The sequence below is a fragment of the Protopterus annectens genome, chromosome 10.part0, assembly GCF_019279795.1.
Source record: "Protopterus annectens isolate FY-2018-M chromosome 10.part0, PAN1.0, whole genome shotgun sequence".
Taxonomy (NCBI): domain Eukaryota; kingdom Metazoa; phylum Chordata; order Ceratodontiformes; family Protopteridae; genus Protopterus; species Protopterus annectens.
The window spans coordinates 403,639,296-403,663,271 of NC_056744.1; the positions used below are offsets into that span (position 1 = coordinate 403,639,296).

General features: G+C 42.7%; 1 protein-coding gene across 1 annotated transcript in view; it reads left to right on the forward strand.

Moving 5' to 3' along the window:
- The window catches only part of HMCN1 (hemicentin 1), a 5,606,893-nt gene that overhangs the window by 5,209,520 nt on the left and 373,397 nt on the right, over positions 1-23,976 (forward strand). Inside the window, exon 92 of the mRNA XM_044085314.1 lies at positions 12,099-12,269. Coding sequence (XP_043941249.1) covers positions 12,099-12,269 — 171 coding nt within the window. The remainder of the gene's footprint in view (positions 1-12,098; positions 12,270-23,976) is intronic.

A 23,976-nucleotide genomic window follows, 5' to 3' on the forward strand; every position in this document is an offset into this window, starting at 1 on the left:
CTGAGAGACCTTAGAGATTTCTAACTAAGAAAATTCAGGGTGTCCATGTCTTACACGGACAGACTAAAGTTGCTGCCACTGTACTCAGTAGCATATAGACTACTTAGAGGTGACTTCTGGTTTACAGGGCTATCTCTGACCCAAATCTTATGAAAATGATGCACATCTATAAGTCAAATGGGACTAGAGTCACCCATTTAGGAGACCTCAGTCTAGCTTGCAACATAAATAGGACATGCTGGAGAGACAGATACATCTCTTAGAGGTTGCCACTCCTCTGGAATAGACTTCCAAACCATGTCCAGCAGAGTACCTCCATGACCATGTTTAAGCGCAACCTGGACAACTGGATGGGAAAACGTAAATTTCTACTGGGAGATTGCCCCTCCTTCTCTCCTGGACATGGGTAGTCCTTGCTAGAAATATCTTGGTCATAGATGATATCTCTCATCTAGTATAATATTTGAATTTAACGGCTAGGCTTGTAAGGACCCTCGGGTCAATAGCCTAACATCCCATGAACCTATGATACTCCACACCTTGGAAGTCCATAGACAACACAAGTATTATCTTAACAGAGCTAAACCTGTTAGATCTTTGGATCCTTTGTTCATTTCTTGAGAAGGTAAGAAGGGTCTACCAGTGTCAAAGCAGACTATTTCCAAATGGTTGTCTAGGTCTGTTACCTTTTGTTATACTCACCACTGCAAAACTGTTCCAGGCAGGGTCAAGAGCCTACTCTCCCAGGGCCTTGGCTTCATCTATGGCTTTTTGGAAAGGGATGGATTCTAGAAATATTCTAAATGGAGCAACTTGGTCATCTGTACATACTTTAACAGTGCAGCATTAGCTGGACTATGTATGCTAGATGTGATTACTTTTAATATAGCCAGTTTCTCTTTGATTACAGTTTTGTGTTTCATAAGCACTTTTGCAAGGGTTTGCATTCAGAATATAAAGCTAGTGCTTTTTTGTTATAAGCAGCTTTCACATCAGGAAATCCCAGTTATTTAGAGCAGATACTTTTCATAGAGCAATGTCAGTTAGTTGGAAAAACTGTGATACTTTTCTGAATTTCTCTTCACTCATTTTGAGTACATAATTTCTACTATCCATTTCAAACTTCAAAGGTTTGTTTATGCAGTGATGGCTTAGCTTGTTTAAGAGTTAATCTTTGCACAGTATGCCAATGAACTACTTTTTTAGACATTCTGTCTTAGATTATTATAAGGGTAATCACTACCTTTAGCTCATTTCACCGTTTTTTGTAAAAGTTTATTATAGTTATTCAGCTTTTGATTTTTTTCCCTAGTTTTGTCACATATTTGACTTCTCACTTGCTTAAATGTACATTAAGAAATAGCTGACTGCATTGTACAATTGGGTGAATGCCTGACTATGACCTGGGTTTCACTACTGGCACAGATGATAGAGGAGCCATAAAGGGGACGAGAGTGAAGTGGCCAAGGCTTGCTCACCCATTCTGGTATGAGATCAGTACTGTAGTCCACTGGAAACATACGATCAGAAACCTGGCACCTGATGTAAAAACTGGGTAATGAGCAAATGTCCATGTTGGAATAAGCACATGTGTCACCAGGCCACTGCTACACAACCTGCTTCGGTGATGAACTTGTCAGACACCTGGAGGGGAGCAGAGGATTGGGCTATGCAGAAAACTCTTATACCTTTCTGAGTAATGACCCTGGGGAAGGAGAAGCTGTTGTTAAGTGGCAAGTGGGGAAAAATAGATAAAATTTACATTAATGATTGATGAGCTGCCTGCTGTGTACCATGTGGTTGTAAAAGGCTTTATTTATTTATTTATTTATTTATCTATCATTTGTTGACCGGGAATATCCGACTAGGTTCCACAGAGCCTGTTTTCAGCGGCGGCCTGGGGAGAAATGCTCCAGATGCATGTCTTTGGAAGCTTTAGCTTGGCTGCCTGGATGTTGACTTAGAAATTAACCTGCTTGGCCGCTATAAGAAAGGTAGGAGCCCAATATTTAAATAGTTATTGAAGACAATATAATTAAAGGGGTAAATAGGCCACTTCTAAAGTGTGGTCTGGTGGAGCATATATTCTGAGTTCTGGTAGCAGACGGGAAGGTATCTTGGCAGTTCTAAGTAAATAACAAAACAACTTATCCTCCTTTTTTCTTCCTGCTTATGTACATCCATGAGCTCTGTAAAAATGAGCATTGTGACTTGTTTTCCAATGTATGCTATTTCTCAGGATGCATGTAGTGTTCAGAAATGGGAATCACCTAGTGTAACTTTAAGTGACTACCTCCACTGCATATAAAAAGGTTCTGCCTTCATCAAGAGGAAGAATGAGGACTGGTCACATTAATCATGTATATGAGCCTCTTATAAGCAGGCACTGTAAACTTTTTTTGTTATACAAGGGAATATTAGCCTTTCATATTATACGTCAGGAGATAATGAGCCCTGTAAAAGTGGGTAAAGCTTCTCTTTTAACGTAATAGACTGGAAAACGTTCTGTAATAAAGCTTTCGTAGTTGACTCAGAGGAATTTGAGCCCCACTAATGCAGACACAGACTCTCATTTTACATGTGTTACAAAACAGGCTAATAAAGTCTGGTGATAGCCTCATGAAAGCAGGTATTTTCAATTATCAAAGTGGAAACCACTCTTAGATGGACCTGATGAAGGTCAATCAAAAGTGTTTTCTTAAATGTAGTTATATAGTTGCAGCTCATAGTGTGTTGTTATACTTTGTTTGTTAGTAGTTAAAAATAAAAATAAAACCTTTTAACTAAGAGTGAGGCTCCACAGGCTGATAAATTGGTAAACCCTCACAGGTTTTTCAGGAATATTCAAATAAGGGACTAACCTCTAAGCTTTGGGATTGGCTGCTTGTTTTTCCATCTCCCAAATTTTCCTCCAATCAGCTCCCATGGAACCTCCCACTATTATCTGTAACTGCCTGTAAATAACTGACCTATTGAATGTAGTGTGTTAGAACAGGAGCACTCGTCCAGCTACCTGCTTAACTGAATAAACTACTGGAAACTTCAACAAGGTGTCTTTATTTATCTCACAGGATGGGTACTCTTCTTTCTTGCTAATCCCTGTCACCCTCTGGTTTACAGGCAAGATACCAGACTTCACTCGAGCCCTCTGGATAACCTCTGTTTGCTACTTTAAATTGCTGAGAAGTTCTACAGCAAACCTCACTTAATTTAAGGACTGAAAACATGCCAATCACAGCTTATTATGTGACAGAATAAAAAAAATCAGTTATGACTGCACCTTCCCAGACCTTAGGACAGCAGAAAGATTCACTAAGGAATTTTACACCCACTTTCTCTTGCCTTCTTTTCTCAGTACTTAGCTGATTACACATCATTGTAGTCACTCTCTCTCTCTTTCTTTCGGCTTTTCCTGGTTAAGGGTCGCCACGGCGGATCACCTTGTCCGCTCATAATTGGCAGTGGAGCTTTTACGGTGTTGAGTTGCCAGCCCGGCGCCCAACCTTCCACAGAAGGCACACACATGCACGCACTCACACCTAGGGCCAATTTTAGCATGTACAATCCACTTGAGCATGTCTTTGGGGATGTGGGAGGAAACCGGAGCACCTGGAGGAAACCCACATGACCACAGGGAGGACATGCAGACACCGCACAGAAGACACCCCAGCCGAAAATCGACCCGGAGAGCCTCTTGCTGTGAGGCGACAACACTACTGCAGGGCTTTATTCCTATGACCCATATAGCCAGCTTCATTGGTAAAGTTTGCTAGTAAAGTATTTCAGCAAAGATGTCTAAGGTTATGCTTCTTTAGTGTATGCAACAACCACTGATAATACTAAAGGTCACTACAGTACTGAGGATAGTTTAGTCATATATGTTTTATTTTTTTTTTTTGTAGGTTTGTTGTATAGCCTATATGCTTAACTGTATGCTATGTATACGGTTTTAATGGTGGCAATGGGGGTGGCGTGGTTAACTTTTTTAACTGTTTTTTTTTTTATTAAAATAGTAGAGTTAAGGCAGTTTTCTACAGCTCATTTATTTGACCATTTGCAGGCGCAGCCTGGGTCTGTAATTATTGCATAGTTATATGTGGCATTCCTCTAAACTTTGTTGCCAAAGAATTCTGAGCAAAGCCAAAAATAATGGTGGGACAAAGGCCCAGAATCAGAGACCATGTTTAAATATTACTCCAACTCACTTAAAAAGTGAATAGAACATTGGGTTTGAATAAACATGCATTTTCTGAAATATAAGAAGTGTGAAACTCTAATATCTGGCAAATATACTCTGACTATAATTCTCCTGATTTACCGTAAAATCAAGGACATTTGAGGCCATAATCTGTAGTAATTTAAAACATCTAGTTATCCAAACTTTCAGTAAAAGAATGTTATCAATAACTGAAATTTATTCTTTAAACTCCCCTGATAACCGTATATAATATTTATTGAAGATAAGTAACCCATCTATCACAAATTATCTTTTTTGACACGTGTGTCAAAAATCTGTTTCTGACATGCTAAAATCAGTTGTTCTGTAGTTCCACCACTCATCACATAGCTTTTCAAACTTTATCTTTATATATCTGTTCTGCCTTCACCAGCAGTTTGTTGTGGCTCAGTTGCCACACAAAGTCTCAGATTCCACCATTATTCTTTGTTTCTGGTCAAGAATAGACAATCTAATTTTCTCATTCAAACTTTCTCATCCTGGTGCAGTAAGTGGCTGAATCAGCATGTCATACCATTCCTTTAAACATTCCCATATTAACTTTCACTAATGTCACATTTTTTATGATTTCTATTTATAGTGAACTTCAAGCCTAATATCCTTTTCATTTTCTTGTATTCCAGAGGTCGCAAAATTTCTTATACTTAACTCACAAAACACATGAAGGTAAACTTTCAGAACTGTCAGCATTCCTTGATGTGTTATACAATCACATAATACCATATTGCAACAGTGGATGTATCATATTCAAACTACCCTGATTTTCTTGCCTTTATGGAATTCATATTACCCCAAATAATGGAAGAGCCTGCAACCCAGCAGTAGAAAGCATGTAAATAGTGTCATATATAGTACGTAACTGACTGATTTACTTTGTAAGGTCTGTATGCATTATTCACAATTTAGGTTTTGTTACTTTAAGATTATTGTTTAATGGCTGCATTTATTGGAAGAGAATTTTGTATAAAAATGAGTGGGCTAAACATACTTCTTCAAAAAAAAAAAAAAAAAAAAAAACAGATATTCAGGTTGAGCGTCAATATCATAGTTAAGCAAGGACCATAACATATAATGTTATGTTGTCCATCTTGCCTTCCTTCTTTCTGGCTGGGTTCGGCTCCAACTCGGCCACTTCTAAAGCTCAAAGAGTCCTTACTGGCTCGAGGCTAACCCCTTATCCCAGCATGCTTAGTGGTACCTACCCAGATCTCGTTTGCCGCTCACAGCATCAAGATTGTCTTCTGCTGGCTCAGGCTAAGTAGTGAATTTTTTCTGTCAAATTATTTGTTTAGGCTAAATTTCCTTAGAGTTTCTCTTCTTTATCACCTCTATCCTTGTTACTGTTGTTTTTTGCTGTTGTTAAGCTATCGTTTTCTCTCTGTGTGTTGTCAGCAGCTCGTTTTTTCATGAGGGTTGTTGTCTTGTCCCTTTATCCCTCTTTGGTACCTAGGGAGAAGCCATTTTAGTTAGAGCCTTTCTCCCTTTGGTAGCAGTAACTGTTTAACTTAGTGGCTACCCCCTCCTCTTCTTCCCCTCTTTTCTTTCTTCAAAAAAAAAAAAAACACACTTTCTTGTAGTTACTCCCATTGTGTTTATAATGTCTAAAGAAGCTACTAAGCAGTCAGGATTTAAGAAATGCGACTCGTGTTGCCAAAAAATGTCCCTTACGGATGGGCACACAAGTTGTGTTTATTGTTTAGGTGAGGTCCACCTGCAGGACACGTGCTCTGTTTGTCATGCCTTTAGTGCATGGGTTTTGCAGGTGAGGCGCAACAAACTTATTTTGAGATGGTTTTTAAAACCTCAGCTTGAAGTAGCATCGGATACTCAGCCTTCAGAAAAATCCGATGACAAACTGGCATCTTTGTCGGCTCCACCTTCGGTGCCGACAAAGTCAAAAATCAAAATCTTCTGATGCTTCGGAGTGGATTGTTGGCTCCGAAGAGTCCTTTTCTCCGGCAGGTCCATCTGTGGCTTTGGAGCCATCCCGTACTCAAAAGAGGTCGAGATTTCCTTCTTTGGACCCAGTGAGATCTGTGCCTCAGTCTCCACTTTTGCAGTCAGTGGCAGGTAGTCACCAGTCCTCGGCCCACTCCTCTTGATCATCCAGGAGTTTATCGGATGATGATGTGGAGATAGTGCTGAAGAGGCTGCTCAAGACATAGATATTTGCTCAATTGTTGTCAGGCCCAGTCCAGAAGGAAGTGGCGCCATTGTCCGAACCAGTCCTTGTCTCTATTCCTCCTCCGACTTTGTCCAGTTCAGAGCCAGAGTGCATGGAAGAAGTAGTGGTGGAACCATTGGTTCCGACAACCCTTGCTTTGTCGGTTCCGACATTCGCTCTGACCTCCTCGACAGTCTGCTCCATCGAGGGGTCTGGGTGCTGAGACTCTCTCATTGGTTCCGAGGGGGGAAGTGGCTTCGGACCCTTGTCCAACCCCAGTCTCCCTCTCGGAGCCTCAGTGCAGGTGAGTTCGGCTCCCACATCTGCCTTGGAGCCTTTGCCTTCGGTGCAGAGGAGGTCTCCAGGCTCCTCGGAGCCAGAGCCTCCCTCCATTCTGGACCGTGGTGCCTTCGAGGTGATGAGGAGTGTGCTGTCCACCGAGACAGCCCCACCCATGGCTCCATTGGCTCTGTCCCCATCGATACTTGTGTCTGCCTCGGATCCTTCTCTTCATCCCAAGCGTAGGGAACCGATGCCCTAGGATGCCCCACAGGGTGACCCCTCTTCTTCCGAGACCTCTCCTTAGCATGCCTCAAAGGAGGCTCCCAGGAAGAAAAAATGTAAGAGGAAGCATGTGGACTCCCCTGAGTCCATCACCTCTGACACGGACTTGGATGACTCAAAAGGGTCCCCATGGTCCCCATCTGAAGATGTCTCATTCTCAGACATCCTGGAGATCCTTAGAAGTAAAAACTTTGCTGCAAAAAAGAGTTATTCAGGAAGTCACACAGACCAGATAGAATCTGGAACTTACTCAATGTTCTTTTTAGTTCCAAAGAAGACAGGGGACTGGAGAACTGTTCTGAATCTCAGCAAGTTAAACAGGTCAGTAAAGAAGACCAAGTTCCGGATGGTGACACTGCAGTCCATGCTACACTTTTTGGGTCAGGACAATTGGATGTGCTCTATTGATCTCCAGGACGTGTACTACCATATAAAAATGGACAGGCAGTCCAGGAGACATTTACGCTTCCAGCTGGGAGCCAGTCATTACCAGTTCAGAGCTCTGCCCTTTGATCTCACCACAGCCCCCAGTGTGTTCACCAAATGCATGGCAGTAGTGACGGCTCACCTGAGATGTTTGGGATTCCAGGTGTTTCCTCATCTAGACGACTGGCTCCTCACTGCCACCACCGAGCGTGATCTCTTAAGGGCCAGGAACCACACAATTCACACTTGTGCACACCTAGGAATCATTATGAAAAATCAATTATGAAAAATCTGCCTTGTTGCCCTCTCAGTGTATTACTTTCATAGGCGCTCAACTAAATACAAGAGACATGATAGCCAAGTTCCCACAAGAAAGGGTGCTTGCCATTCAAGGTCAGGTCTCTCTCCTCTTGTCAAAGTCAAAGGTTCAAACTCGGTTAGTCCTAAAGGTCTTGGGTTTGATGGCGGCTGCCATTACTCTAGTCCCATTAGCTCATTACCATATGAGGATTTTGCAGTGGCTCCTCTTCACTCAGTGGTCTTATCAGGATCTACCAATGTCACACATGATTTTAATCACGGATGCTTGCAAGAAAGATCTACAGTGGTGGCTCCACTCTCCCCTAGTCACTTTAGACAGACCCTTTGTAGACCCTCATCCGGTAGCCACAGTTACCACGGACGCTTCCCAGATAGGGTGAGGGCGGCATTATCTGGGACAGACAGTCCAAGGGACTTGGCAGCCCCACGAGTACCATTTGCACATCAGTGTCCTGGAGATGAGAGCGGTGTTATTAGCATTGCAAGCACTTCACGACTCTCTTTCTTTGGGCTATATAGCAATTCAGACAGACAACATGTCAGTAGTGTGGTACATCAACAAACGGCAGAACCAAATCTTACCCCTTGTGTCAGGAGGCCCTTCGAGTATGGCAATGGGCGATTTCCTCTCAGCATTTTCTGGTTGCAGCGCACATTCCGGGGAAGTCCAACGTGATAGCAGACAAGCTCAGCAGGGCAATTCTCATGCCCCACGAGTGCACTCTGAAACAAGATGTGGCAGATATGATCTTCCGCAGATGGGGCCAGCCATGCTGCAATCTTTTTGCCTCTCACCTAAACAACAAATGCAGCAGCTACTTTGCCTTAGTTCCCCCACCAGGACAGTTACCCAGAGATGCACTGGTCCACTATTGGCCCCCCTGGGATTCTTTATGCCTTTCCCCCCTTTCCTTTAATTCCAAAAGTTCTTCAGAAAGCAAAGTTCTTGAGTCGCAAGCTGATCCTCATTGCCCCATACTGGCCTCATTAGATATGGTTCCCGTTCCTTTGGCAGTACCTGCAAGAGGAGCCTTGGATTCTGGACCCGGTTCCAGACCTCCTGATGCATCAGTCGGGTGCTCTTCATCCCTCTATTCAAACTCTCAAGCTGACAGCTTGGTTTCTCCACTTCTAGTCCTAGCCAGGCTCCCGGATATCTCAGATAAGGTTCAACATATTTTAGTCTCTTCTCATAAACCAACTACGAGGAAACTTTATGCTAGTAAATGGAAGAGGTTCTCCTTCTGGGCCAAGCAAAATGACAATGATACCTTTACAGCTCCAATTTCAAAAATCTTGGACTTCCTGGCAGAAACCTTTGAAAAAGGAGCAGCGGCTGCTATGATTCGTGCTCAACTGGCTTCTATTTCTAATTTTCATGTGGGCCTTCTAGGTTGTAACATCATGTCCCACAAGCTATGCAGGGCCTTTTTGAAAGGTGCTACCCTATTAAGGCCTCCTATCTGAGAACCTCTCCATCCTTGGGATTTAAATTTAGTACTAGCAGCTCTGATCCTACCTCCCTTTGAACCAGCCGCTTCTTATCCTCTAAAGTTCTTATCATGGAAGACCCTCTTCCTGATTACTGTTACAGGTGGGTTTCCGAGTTACAGGCACTTTCCATCTGCCCACCTTATATGATGTTTCACAAGGATAGAGTATGTCTTAGAACTAAGCCTTCCTTTTTACCAAAAGTCTGTTCAGAATATAATTTGAGTCAATCAATTGAACTTCCTGTTTTCTTTCCAAATTATGGCAACAAGGCAAAGTATAAGTTACATCAGTTGGATGTCCACAGGCAGTTGCGATTTTATCTTCAAAGAACCAAGGACATCAGAAAGTCAGCTCAGCTGTTTCTCAGAGTAAGCAAGGCTCACCAGTTTCCAAAGTGACTGTCAAAATGGCTATCCAATACTATTGTTTATGCCTATAAGTCTCGGAATGTGTCTTTCCCGGGAAAAGTAAGGGGACATTCTACTAGGTCCTTGGCTACCTCCATAGCCTTTCAAACTAAGCTTCCATTAGATACTATTTGTGCGACAGTAACATGGGCTACTCCCCATACCTTCATTACTCATTACAAAGTGGACATGGCCTCTCACAACAGGGCATCCTTTGGTTCCACGGTTTTGAAGTATCTTTTCCAGTGAGCCACCCAGGATTTAGGTGCTGGGGATGCTGTCCCAACCAGAAAGAAGGAAGGCAAGATGGACAACATAACATAAAGAAGTTATGTTCTTACCATAGTGTTCCATGTTTGTTGTCCTTTATCTCGCCTTCCTTCTTGCATCCTTCCCTCCTTCCTCCATCTTAGATGATTGAGAGGAATTTCCCTTTTTTTTGGCTGATTTGGCTGAGGTTTCCTTTGCTTTTCAGGTTTTGGTATGGTCCTTGTCACCATTGATGTCCTGTTGTTTTTGGTACAAGGAAGCAGTATTGTTTAGTTACCTCCTTTATTGGGTAATTTATAGTTCTCCTATCTAGTGGTTAGCTCTCACAAATGAGATCTGGGTAGCTACCTCTAAGCATGCTGGAATAAGGAGTTAGCCTCAAGCCAGTAAGGATTCTTCGAGCTTTAGAAGTGGCTGAGTTGGAGCTGAGATTGGCTCTGAACTCAACCAGAAAGAAGGAATGCGAGATAAAGGACAACAAACATGGAACGTTATGGTAAGAACATAACTTCTTTTTTTTTTGAAACCTTAAAGGAAACTAGTTCTTCAAGATGAAAGACAACATTGTAGTTAAGCAGGGCTATAATTTTTTGGACCCTAAGGGAGAAAGTCCAGTCAAGACTGTTATGTGGATTGGCCATGGGATTGTCTCGTGAAGATTTCAGAAGCTGATTTAAGGTCTAGTAAGATCACTGCTAGAAGGTGTGTATGTGTGTGTGTGTGTGCGTGCGTGTGTGTGTGTGTGTGTGTGTGTGTGTGTGTGTGTGTGTGCGTGCGTGTGTGTGTGTGTGTGTGTGTGTGTGTGTGTGTGTGTGTGTGTGTGTGTGTCTGTGCTGTGCTGTGCACCAGGAGCTGGAAGGGTTCTGCATTATTGTTCCTTTAAAGGTGGTGAAACGTCCTTGGACTTATGTAGAAGGTACTGTACATAAAATGCATCTTGTGAGATTGCAGAGCCAAGATGGGCTTCATTATATTGCCAAGTCAAGAAAATAAAACTTTTCTTCTATAGTTAGCTCCAGTGTTGTTGAAAATTTGACATCTGGTGGTAGCAACTGGCATATTTTGCTGAAAACTTACCAAATGATAAGATTTTCAAAACGACTGTTGCCAAGTGAGGCACAGTTAGAGCTAATTTTTTTCTTTTAACATTTTACTAACATTGTAGTATCTGAACTTTATTGCCATCTGACAGGCACATTGCATGTGGTTCAGATTGATTGGAATGCTGCTGACAGACTGAGCCCCTGCTGTTACCTGTGAATTGTCTGGTGTGCTGCTGTATTCAGACTTCCTGCATTTACTGTGTGGTCCTGCTGCTGAATACTCAGAAAACTGTAATACCAAACTGTTCTAACCATCCTTGAGTGCTATTGAGCCAACTCAGTTGCAGCACATTAGGCTTTCCATTTTTATTGTTTAGTGTTTAGTGATTCATCATTGATAATGTTGGTATAGTCACTTATGTGTATTATATATATATTTCTTTCCTTTCAGTAGTGGGAGAAAGGCTTGAGAAACAAGTATCAGATATGACAAATTTGAGACTATACTTGGATAAGTATGATGTTAGTGTTGTTTCTGTCATACCACATTGCAGAAATCGTTAAAACATAAGAAGTCTGTGGTAGTCAGCAAGCGGGTAGCAGAGCTGAAGTGGACATGCAGAAAGATTTTGAAGTGCAGTTACAAGAGTGAGTTTCTGAAGTGCAATACTGTCTCTCTCCTGTTTTGTAATAAGTAAGCTTTGCAAAAGGAATCTACTGTCACAGAAACATGTAAGAGAATGTGGTGGCTGTATATCCAGTTGACATGTTTAGAAAGGCTAAGAAAAACATGAGTAATCAGTGACAGGCTGCTCCAATTTCAAGGCATGCCTGATGCAGAAATATGCATCTAAAGAGTCTGTACTTACAGTGTTCTAAGAAGAGGAGACTGTAGCAAGGATTCTATCAAACGGATGGCTCATACAGAATGTAATTTGAGAATTTGTTAAGAAAGGAGGACAGTTAAGAGAGCATTACTTTCTGTATGTCCAGTTTGAATATGTAAGGTAGAGAAAACAGTGGATAGACGGAAGAGAAATTCTGTATGTACCATACACATTTCTCTTTGTAGGTATTACTAATTGTCAACATTTGAAAATTTGCAGTCAGAATATGTCTATATTCTGTGTCTGTCATTAATTAACATGTGCTTTTGATATGCTTGTTATCAGTACATGGAAACTGGGGACCCTGGAGCAGTTGGGGAGGCTGCAGCAGATCGTGTAATGGTGGTCAGATGCGTCGCTATCGGACCTGTGACAACCCTCGTCCTGTGAGCGGAGGCAGAGCCTGTGCAGGAGCTGATACACAAATCCAGAGGTGCAACACAGAAATATGCCCAGGTGTGTTCTTACATGTCCCATGACTAACTTCAGTTTTTCATTATGCCTTTTCTGTCTAATATTGCTTGGCAAAGAATAATACTTTAGTACACTAAGTCAAAAAATGCAAATATAGCAGTGATTTTCTCCTTTGAAGGGTAGCCTCTGACCTCTTCAGGCCACTGCAGCTCAGAGACAGATATTTCTTAACCTCAGCATGTCCCACTCTTAGAGTGCAGCACAGAATGCTGTCTTCCACTATAACAGATATTAACCCTTTAATACAGTGATGTTGCATTCTGTGATTATTATTTTGCAGTCTTCGGCTAGTATGTTTTGTATAATAACTTTTATTTAACTCATTCATACCTGCCAGCACCTATAGTAATGAGGTACACAATTCATCTATGTTAATAGGCTAGACAAAATTTGCCTGGTGGTGTAATATCTATATATATCTATCTATATCTATATATCTCTATATATATATGAAACTGAACAAGTATTTACTGTTTTCTCTGTTCAATTTAAACAATTTTGTGGCACTGAATGCCATGAATACAGCAGTATGATTAAGCTATGTTGCAAATTAGAGCCTTGTTAAGCTTGTCTGATGTACTGTAGGCATAATAGAAGCTAATACATGTAACTGCAGACATGGACAGGAAAATGCAGCGTAATCAGCTCTGGAATAATAACAGTTAATTCCCTGTTAAGATTTTATAAATTTTTGGTTTAGGCTGTTTTACAGGTATAGATGGGACAGGTGCTGTACTGAATGCATCAGTTAAATATTATGACTACCGTTTCTTTTTCATTGTTTTTCCTCCCTTTCATGATGTCTGTTTCACTACAGCAAAAAAGGTATCCTGTAGGTGTGACTTTATACAATGTGACATTTTCTACCTCCCCTTTTTTCCATAACAAACACTTGTTGGAAATGTGCTTTTTTCTCCTGAATATCTGTTTCCAGGTCTGCGTCTCTGAGAGGCAGCAAGTTATTGTGGGACTTGGCCCTTGGGGAAGACCTGATTTTTATCAGGAAAAATAAATAGAGATTGTTAATGGGTGTCTTTTATCATATTTTTCAACTGAAGGCCCAGAATTAATAAATTTCTAAATCATTTTATGTTTGCTGCATTAACAAGAGCTGTTTAGAAAGCACATAAACAGGACTGATGTCAGTCTTTGGATAATTCATGGTTCTGGTAATGAGGGTGTATATTATGAGCCCTAACCCTTTCCCTTTGTGGAAGGCATGCAGCTTGCATAGGCATGAGGACCATTGTGACTGCACTTACGCAAGTGTATGTTCCCATGCACTTGTGAAGAAAGCTACTGCATATGCAGCTTGGTGGCTAAACACCTGTCCCAAGGGAATTGCCTTGCATCACTACTGTCCCTCTGAGGGACTGTGGTACTGGAGGGTCCCAGTCCTGTCCTTCCCTGTAGGCACAGCAATCCTCCCATTGCCTACTCAAATAGATGCTTGAGCCATTAGGCATAACTGTTGGTTAATTTCAGGCTAGCTGTTATCCCTAGTCCAGGAGTCAGATATTTTTACAGGCTTTTCAACAGAACATACAGACATTTCTATTTAAGTTGCACTCTCAGCCATACAAAATCTTGCAAACTTTGGATGATGGATCCAATAGTGCCAAAAAAGAGGGTATAAAGAAAGCCATTATGAAGGTTCCTGACTGTAATGAAGTGGGAGTCACTGAAGTTAGAGCTGCAAAGCTGATTTAAGTGGGTAGTAGAATAGATAAACACAATATTATCTTGAATAGTCTGTCACTGGAGCTTGGGAGGCAGGTAGGAATTGTAGATTTAGGGATCCAGATATGACAAAGCAGTAAAAAGACTGGCCAAGTCAGTTAAGTCATACCACGTCCAGTCAAGCTTAACTATACCTAGAGAGGGTGGCTATGAGGTCCTAGGCACTAAGGAACAAGCTAATGAAAATTCATGCTTATAGGATTAAACAGAGAAGGAGCCAGACTTTAATCTTGTTTATCCTACCAGGATCAAGCCACTCATCCAGCAATGGATGATATCTGTATACATAATGAGTTTGTCAACTTTGTTAGCAACCAGTCAGGGAAAAGAAGAGCCTTCAGAAAAGGAAAAGCCCCAGGTTCTGATGGGTTAAATGCAGAAATTTTTCAAGTACTAAACAATCAGATTTCATTCTAGCTTTGTTCAGGTTCTTAGGAAGTAAAGGTAAGGTAAATTTTTCATCTTTGGTATCATTGCTTAATCAAAGCCAGACTACATGAAAAGAGTCGTGGAAGAGCTCTCGGATCTTGTGGCCCAGGCAGGTATGACCCTAGCCTTGAGTAGCATCCTGCCTTCACCCAGAATGATACCACAGTATAAGGACAAAATGATTGACTTCAACAATTGGCTAAGCTTCTGGTGTCATTCAAAGGAGATCCAGTATCTGTCTGCCTGGGACGACATGATCGACAAACCACAATGCTTTGACAGAGATGGTCTGCACCTGTCACCCCTGGGATTCAGGTAAATGGCTAAAGCTCTTGCCACCCCTATAGTGCCTTTTTTAGGCAAGGTTCAAAGGACAAAACTACCACCGTAACAAGTACAAGTATGCAAAATCTGAAGGTAATGCTACTCAGTGCTAGAAGTCTAAACCTCAAAATGCACTCTCTCCAGGCACTCCTAAAAATGGAGAACATCGATATCTGTGGAGTAACTGAGACCTGGTTCAAGGCTCCAGAGAGCACCCCTGCAGTACCAGGCTAAAACTCCTACCACACTTTTCAGCCACCAAGCCAAAGCTGAAACACTAAAGGTGGAGGAGTGTCCATATTCACCAAGGATATTCCCACCTTCAGGCTAGTTGCCCAACACAATGCATTCTCCAGGTGCAACTAATACTAGGTAAGACTGCAATCCAAATTGTAGCTTGCTACAGATCCCCCATCATGTCCCAAGATTCTCACTACAACTTTCTAAACATACTGGAAAATATTAAGATACAACCAAACACCCTAATACTGGGTGATTTCAACTACCCTGCCATTAACTGGGAAAACTACTCGGGTACTAACACCTTTTCCCAACAGTTCTTGGAATTCATAAATTCCATTGCCCTGGAAAAACTAACCCATTGTCCCACCAGGGGCTCCAATATCCTAGACCTGGTCATTACCAACATGGGAGATAGATGCTCCACACCAGTGGTCACCCCCTCATTGGTCAGGTCTGACCATAAGCAAATCATCCTTGACATCCTCATCCCACCCCCGCCCCCCAGTAAGGAAACCTCTATTAAAAACTTCTCCAAAGCCAACTTCATGCTACTCAAGTCAGAAGTGACAAACTTGATGACACCCATGCAGACGGGAGCTGAAAGTTCGACTGCTGAATCCTACACTAAAGCACTGTATGAGCACATCCACTTGTGCATGAATCGTGCCATCCCAAATAGAACCAAGACACTCTCCTCCAAAAAAAAGAAGCCAATCTGGTGATCCCCTGCCAAAAACAAACTATACATCAGAAGAAAGAAAGAAACTGTTGCAGAAAAGAGGAAAATTCCAGGATGCAAAAATCTCCCTTACCAGCCTCAGTAAGAAGCTGAGATCCCTCATAAAATCCTCCAAAGCTTGTTACGAAAATAAAATTGCCAAAGATTCCAAAGACAACCACAAGGCATACTATAGTTATGTCAAGAATCTAAATGGCAATGCTCAGATATATTCTGAGCTTCAACAGAATGGCATTAAATATACTGATCCCAAGGATATTGCCAATATCCTGGTAGATCGATTTAGTGCCAACTTTACCCTCCTCTCACCCCCTAAAGGGCCAGTCTTAATACCAAAAGATTGCCAAATTCCAGTAATCATGGCAACACAGATAGAAACTGCACTCTCCAAAGCTAAGAATACAGTATCCATGGGACCAGATGACATCCCGGGCTGTGTACTACATGAACTACATAATAAACTGGCACCTCACCTAAGTGTCATGTTTAATCATAGCCTCACTTCAGGCTTCATGCCCACTGAGTGGCACACAGCTACAGTTATCCCTCTCCACAAGGGGGTTCCAACTTGAATCTCGGGAACTACTGTCCCATCAGTCTGATGAGCCTGATCTGCAAGGGCATGGAACGTATTATCATGGAGCTTATAAACAAAGACATTGGCAACCTTCAAACACTGGACCCCACCCAGTTTGGGTTCATGAAGGGCCGATCTTGTCTCCTGAACCTGATTGACTTCTTCGAATCAATCTCCAGAGTTGTGGACGAGGGTAAGGCGGTCCACACAGCCTATCTGGACCTTGCCAAGGCCTTTGACACCATCCCTCACTTTGGAATCATAGATAAACTTACTAAGCTGGGCATAAATCCCTACATCACTCAGTGGATTGCCAACTGGCATACTGACAGAACCCAGACTGTAAAAGTAGCCGACTCCAAATCCAGCTCCAGACAAGTGACAAATGAAGTACCTCAGGGTTCAGTCCTGGGACCACTCTTGTTTGGCATCTACTTCTCTGAAGTACAGGACAACACTAAGGGACTCTGGCTAACAAAGTTCGCAGATGACTGCAAACTGGGAGCCATTACTGAATCCCCAAATTATGTGGATATTCTACAAAAGGGCCTTACAGAAACAGATGCTTGGTGCCAGAGCCATGGGCTCAAGCTCAATGCCAAGAAATGTATAGTTATCCCCTTTGGGAAAAAACATGTACCCATGAATTACCACATAGGTGGAGGTGCACTAAACACCAAAAGAGTGATGAGGGACTTAGGGACACAGGTGGACAGTGGTCTCACCTTCGATAACCAGATCACCACAACAGTCAGGAAATCCTTCTATGTGGCACACCTCATCACTAAAGGCTTTTCATCCAGAAAAAAGGAGGTCATTGTCCCACTGTACTCATCCCTCATTAGACTTACTATAGAGTACAACGCCCCATTTGGTATGTACCTCACAAGACATCTGCAACAGCTGGAAAGGCCGCAGAAATACCTCACTAAAAGAATCACAGGCCTAAAGCAGATACCCTGTACTGACCATCTAAAAAAACTCCAGCTATACTCTATGGCATATCGTCTACTCAGAGGCAATCTCTGCTTAACATACAAGGCCATGTCAAACCCTGATCTGTTGGACATGCTCCACTTAAAGAAATCCCAATCCCTCAGAGCCACGCGCTCCAGGGATCTAAACCTTGTCATCACAATGAACAAAACATGCTGGAGGGATAGGTTCCTGACCCAGAGATTCCCCAGACTCTGGAATAGACTGTCCATACATGTCAAGCAGAGCGCCTCTTTGGCCCTCTTCAAAAGGAACCTTGACGACTGGATGTGAGATAGGAAATTTAACCTGGGGATCATGTCATTTACCCTGCTAGACATCGGTCCAGGGAAGTAAATACTGTGGGAAGAAATATCCAGGGAGTTGTTATGGCTAGGCTTGTATAGGCCCTAGGGCCGATAGCCTAGTACCAACCTATGAACCTATTGGATGTTCATCGTGTTTCACTGTTGCAGTCATTACAATTGGGTTATCCTGCTGGCAGGCTACCCGCAGTCGGCCTGAATTCCAAAGTCTAGGTCCGGTGTCACAGTCCGTATTACCTCTTCTGAGGCAGGATAATTGGATGTGCTCAGTAGATCTCCAGGATGCATGCTATCATGTAAAGATGGATAAGCATTCAAGGAGGTTTGTCCACTTCCAGCTGGGAGCCAATCATTATCAGTTCAGAGCACTGCCCTTTGTCTCACCACAACCCCAAGGGTGTTCACCAAAATAATGACAGTGGTTGCAGCTCATCTCCATCTGCAGGGGATCCAGGTTTTCCCACACCTCAATGATTGGCTCCTTACTGCTACCTCTAGGCATCTACTCTTACACCATCTGAATCTTCTGGTCCAACTAATGCAAAACCTTTGAATCAAAACAAATTTACCCAAGAGCCACATGAAACCTTTACGGTGAATAAAATTTTTTGGATACCACCTTGACTTAGTAGTACAAATTGCCAAGTTGCTCCAATCCAGAGTATTCTCCCTATGTCTGGTAGCTACACAGGTACTTCAACATCCTTCACCCTCAGCAAAGTTAATTCCATATCTGTTAGGCCTAATGGCCTCCACAGTTGTACTAGTCCTGGCCAGGTTTCACATGAGGGTACTTCAGTGGACTGTTTCCATACAGGGGTCTCAGAATGGTCACCCTTTGCATGCCAAAATTCACATAACTCAAATTTACAGAGATCACATCAGCTGATGGATAACATCAAAGTCAGTGAAGGGAAGTTAACCCTTCTACATGGATACACTGTTGGCTGTCATAACTATGAACGCCTCCCTACTGGGGGCATTTCTAAGGGAGATCGGCCCATGATTCCTGGTCACATCTAGAAGTCAGTCTTCACATCAGTGTTGTTGAGATGAGGGCAGTCCTCCTAATGTTGCAGGCCTTTAGGACATTCTCCCAAGGGTGTGATTTCCATGCAGATTGACAATGTGGCAGTAATTTGGTACATCAACAAACATGGAGGAACCCACTGGGAAGCCATAAGAGTGTGGCAGTGGGTGATGTCTTTGCACTGTTTTCTAATAACAATGCAAATCTCAAGAATATCCATTGTACTAGTGGACAGATTGAGCAGAACTATTTTAATGTCTCACAAGTAGTCCCTTAATTAAACAGTGACAATTTTGATTTTTCGTCGCTGGGGTCAACCTTGCTGCAAAATTTTTGCATCCTACCTAAACAACAAATGCAACAGTTACTTTGCTATGCTCCCTCCATGGGGACAGCCACTGAGGACACTCTAGTCCACAACTGGCCCCCGGATCTATGCATTCCCCCATTGCCCTTTATGAACAAATTCATCCAGAAAGCAAGAAAGTGCAAGGCCAGAGTGATCCTCATTGCTCCTTTCTGGCCCTGACAAATATGGTTCCCTTTCCTATGGCCTATTCTAGTGCATCCTTTATGGATTGTGGATCAGTATCCACATATCTTGACTCACCCATATGGACTGCCTACTCCAGACCAAAAGTTCATGAAACTAACTGCTTGGTTCCTCCTGTTCTGACTTTGGCCAGAGATGCCAGGCTTCCAGCATCAGTTGTTTAAGTTATTTCAGCCTCACAAAGACAATCAACAAAAAAAGATACATCATAGCAAATGGAAAGGATTTTCCATCTGGTCTATGTTAAAAGGAATAGATCCATTTTCTACTCCCATCTCTTCTATACTGGAATTTCTGTCTGAGTTTTTCCGTAGTGGTTCTAGTTTTTCCACTATCAAGGTGCAAATGTCTGCAATTTCAAACTTTCATATAGGTTAGAATAACACCACCATAGCATCCCTAAAAGTCTCTAAAGCCTTTTTGGGGGAAACGTCCCTACTATAACCTCCAATCAGGGACCCAATCAGTCCATGGGATATTATTATTTTGTTCCAGACATTAACTAAACCTCCTTTTGAACCAGCAGCTTCAGCAAATTTGAAGTTCCTCTCTTGGAAGACAATTTTTTTGTGGTTGTTACTGTGACACCCATGCACTGGCTCAGTAATCAATGAACCTCACTCCTTACCACTAGCACCAGTGAGGGGGTGCACATTGGGAAGGAAAACAAGTACACACACAGTAAAGTACAATTTCCCTTAAGAACACATAGAGATCACAGTCAGTGTGGGGCTGGTTTCTCCCTTTCTCTCCAGATCCCCAATAAGACTCCCCACTAGCACAGCTATAGGGTTCAGATCTCAGCCTAGTGGTCAAGCCAAAACCTCCAGCACACTCTCTGTCCAGTCAGTGCTTTGTGTCCCTGACCAAGTAGTTGACACACACTTACACACACACACACACACACACACACACACACACACACACACACACACACACACACACACACACACACACACACACACACACACACACACTTTAGGATTTGATTTAGATACAGACACACAGACACTCCTGGGGAGGTCTGGCAAGGTTCTCCAGCTATATTCCCTTTCTGTCTAGACTAAAGGTAGTACCAACTGCCACCAACCACTAATATCAGCTACTATAAGGCTCTTCCCAAACTTCCCAAAGGGTGACCAATATCATTGTGTAATGTTACTGTTATTCAAATAGTAGGTGTGACTGAGCAGCAAGACTATTGGAGTGGCTTGGACAGTATCACCAAATACATGCAGGTACTCTAGAGCTTAAATTATCACTACACAAAACAGCCACAGTTGAAAGGTTTAATAATATTTAATAATAAATAATAAAAACACAAGACAAATCTCATCAGTTCAACACAGTACTAATCAAGAGTTCAGAAATCACAGGAACCTTAGAACAATATTGTAGGATAGTCTGACATAAATATAGAAAACAGCTAGACTTATCTGGCTAAATTTCTATCTAACTCTAAGAGAAACTATGTCTTAAATAACTTTACTTACAAGGCAAAGTGCTGGTGAGTTGTTGTCAGCTTCAGACAAAATTCAAAATGCTCAAATCTTTCTCTCTGAGAAAGTCTTAAATTGATGATACACAGTACTGCTGAGTCATTTCACATTACATCATTTTTATCACTTCACCTTTAGTTCCCAGGCTAACAGAAACTCAAAGTTTACATTTCTCTGTAAGCTGTACCTGGTCAGGAAGCCACAGCAATAAAAGACACTTTTACATTAAAATCTAGTAATTATCTCTGTCTTAATAACAATAGAAAGAATTTGCTTGCCCAGACATCCTGTCTCCAAGCTTGAGATCAAATACAGTTGTAATTCTTTACTTAATAGCTTTCTTCCAGCAGGGTGCACTGTGGTTACATTTAAGAAGTTCAGCATATAGCACAGTTTTCTTATATTTAGTGTTCTTTACATTTGTAAAACAAGTTTGTGGGTTATATTAATATTTACAATGACATAGAATTATCTACAAAATTCTATCTAGCTAGGCTGTCAGCCTTCACCTACCCCCCCCCCCCCGGAGAACTCAAGCTAGTTTTTCAAATGTCCCTTGAGAAAAGTTGCTTGAGAGGGTTAGGTCTATCTGAGAATACCTTACCCCATTCCCTGTTATGAGAGCCCACCTGCATTGGCATTGCTAATCCTACTGTGGTGCTGCACTGACATATCATATGCTTGGAACCCTAGGCTCCATCTTAACAACTTGGAATTTGGCTGGCTGGCTCAATATAACCATGTTAGGGGACTGTGATCTGTAACTACAGTGAATTTACTTCCATATAGATAAGGCTGAAGATTCTGCAGTGCCCACACTATGGCTAGACATTCCTTTTCTACAGTTGCATAGCATTCCTTCCTGGGTTGGAGCCTATGACTGAGATAAACCACTGGGTGCTCTTCTCCCTCCGAAGAAATCTGGCTAAGTACAGCCCCCACCCTATGCTTCAAAGCATCCACCTGCACAACAAATTATTTGCCGTAATCTGGACTGGCTAACACAGGGGGTCCTCCCAAAGCTTCTTTAAGCTTCTTAAATGCCTGCTGACATGCTGGGGTCCACACTACCTTATCTGGCCTGTTTTTCCTTGTCAGGTCTGTGAAGGGAGCAGCTATGGTACTATAACTGGGGGCAAACTTTCTGTAGTACCCTGCTGTCCCTAAGAATGCCATCACCTGCTTTTTGGTAGCAGGTGCAGGCCATGCCTGAATGGCTTCCACTTTGGCAGGTTCTAGCGTGATATTACCACTTCCCACTTTATGTCCCAGGTAGGAGACCTCTGCCATACCCACCTGACACTTGCTCAGCTTAATGGTCAACCGTGCCCTCTGTAGTCTGCCCAGCACCTCCCTGACATGTTGAAGGTGTTCTTGCCAGGAAGGGCTGTAGATGGCAATATCTTCTAGGTAAGCAAGGACAAACCCTCCTGCTCCAGCTAAGATATGATCTACCAGCCACTGGAATGTTGCTGGGGCATTTTTCATCCCAAAAGGCATCTTTGTGAACTCATACAAACCAAAAGGAGTCACAAAGGCTGACCTCTCTCTAGCACTGGGAGTCAAGGGCAACTGCCAGTAACCCTTGGTAAGATCAATGGTGGTAAGATACTTAGCCTCACCCAGCAGCTCTAGGGCTTTATCTGACCTAGGCATGGGGTAAGCATCTGAATCTGTGTGACTATTTAGTTTCGTGTAGTCCACACAGAACCTAGTGCTGCCATCCTTCTTTGACACCAGCAATACTAGGGAGGCCCAGGGATTATTGAACTCTTGAATTACCCCTCAGAGTCTGTAGGACTCTCTCAGGCATCCTATAAGGGGCCTGCCTAATAGGCCTTTGGAGTCCTGTATCTACCTGGTGCTGCACTAGGTGGGTGCACCCCAGTTTCCCAGTGAACATGTCCCCAAACACCTGTAACACTGCTCGGATTTCATGAACCTGGGTACCCCTTCTACTGAGCTGTCATTCCAAGCCTAACTGAGGAGATCAGATGTTCATCGTGTTTCACTGTTGCAGTCATTACACTTGGGTTATCCTGCTGGCAGGCTACCTGCAGTTGGCCTGAATTCCAAAGTCCTGGTCCGGTTTCAGTTGCTGTCGCTTCTTCCCTGACATCAGTGCGCCAGGGGTATAAAAGATGCAGCCAACGCCATTTTCTTCAATATTTCTTACCGCACGGTGCACGAAGCAAAAGCAGTTCGCAAGTGACGGTCAGCCGACTCCTGAGATTTTCGGAATTGAATTTCAGATCCAAAGTCTTCAATAAAGCTAAGTACCCCATTGGGGAAACTTTTTTCTTGTTCCAGACCGATGTCAGAAAAAGTTAACAACTGTATTTCTTGTGGGAAGCAAATACCTCATAAGGATTTTCATTCTTACTGTATTCCTTGCCTAGGCCCTGACCACGATGTTGCTAGTTGTCGGTTTTGTGCTAGATTTAACCAACATACTATTAAGCGTCGGTACGATTTTGCTTTTCATTACTTTGGCCGAAGGTTTAACTATATAATGCCGTTGGTACAGCCAATGACCGGAGTTCATAAAAAGCACAAGGAAAAAGAAAAAGACAGGCATCCGAGGTCCAAAACCGACGACGAAGCCTCTTCTAGGCTAGTCACCGGTTCACTGGTTCTCAGTGAGGTGCTTTCGCAGCCTCTGACACCCACTATCTCAGAGCCACAGGCCGCCTCCCACTCCCACGTGGAGACAATTAGGCCTCTAGATACTCAACGTATTGGGCCTTCGGAAACTAATCCCTCAGATGGGTCTGGAGCCTCTGAGCAGGCATCGGCTTCTGAGGGTGTTTTCAGACCTACACAGCTTTATATCAAGCCAACTTCAGCATCCAAGACAAAGACTAAAACAGTTTTAAAGACAAGGAAACAAGTACAGCATTCTCCAGGACAGACTTCCATGCCTAAGAAACAGATGCTCAAAATGGCCGAAGGCCTAATTACTTTGATCAGAGGTCCCCATCCCCCTCCTGATAAGAGGCCTAGGCAAGACACTGAATATGATTCCTCTGATCAGGTTTCCATGTCCTCTGACTCCTCTTCAGAACAGGGATACTCTATTCCTCCCTATGAGGATTCTGATGCTGAAGAATCTATTCCTTCAGCTTCTCCTCCTGAGGATTACTCCTTTGGGGAAACCCTGCATACCATGAGGGAGCATTTCCACTGGGAGAGCCAAGATTACTTAGAATCTAAGAAAAGGCTCACAGACTTTCTTTTACTACCTCAGCACAGGC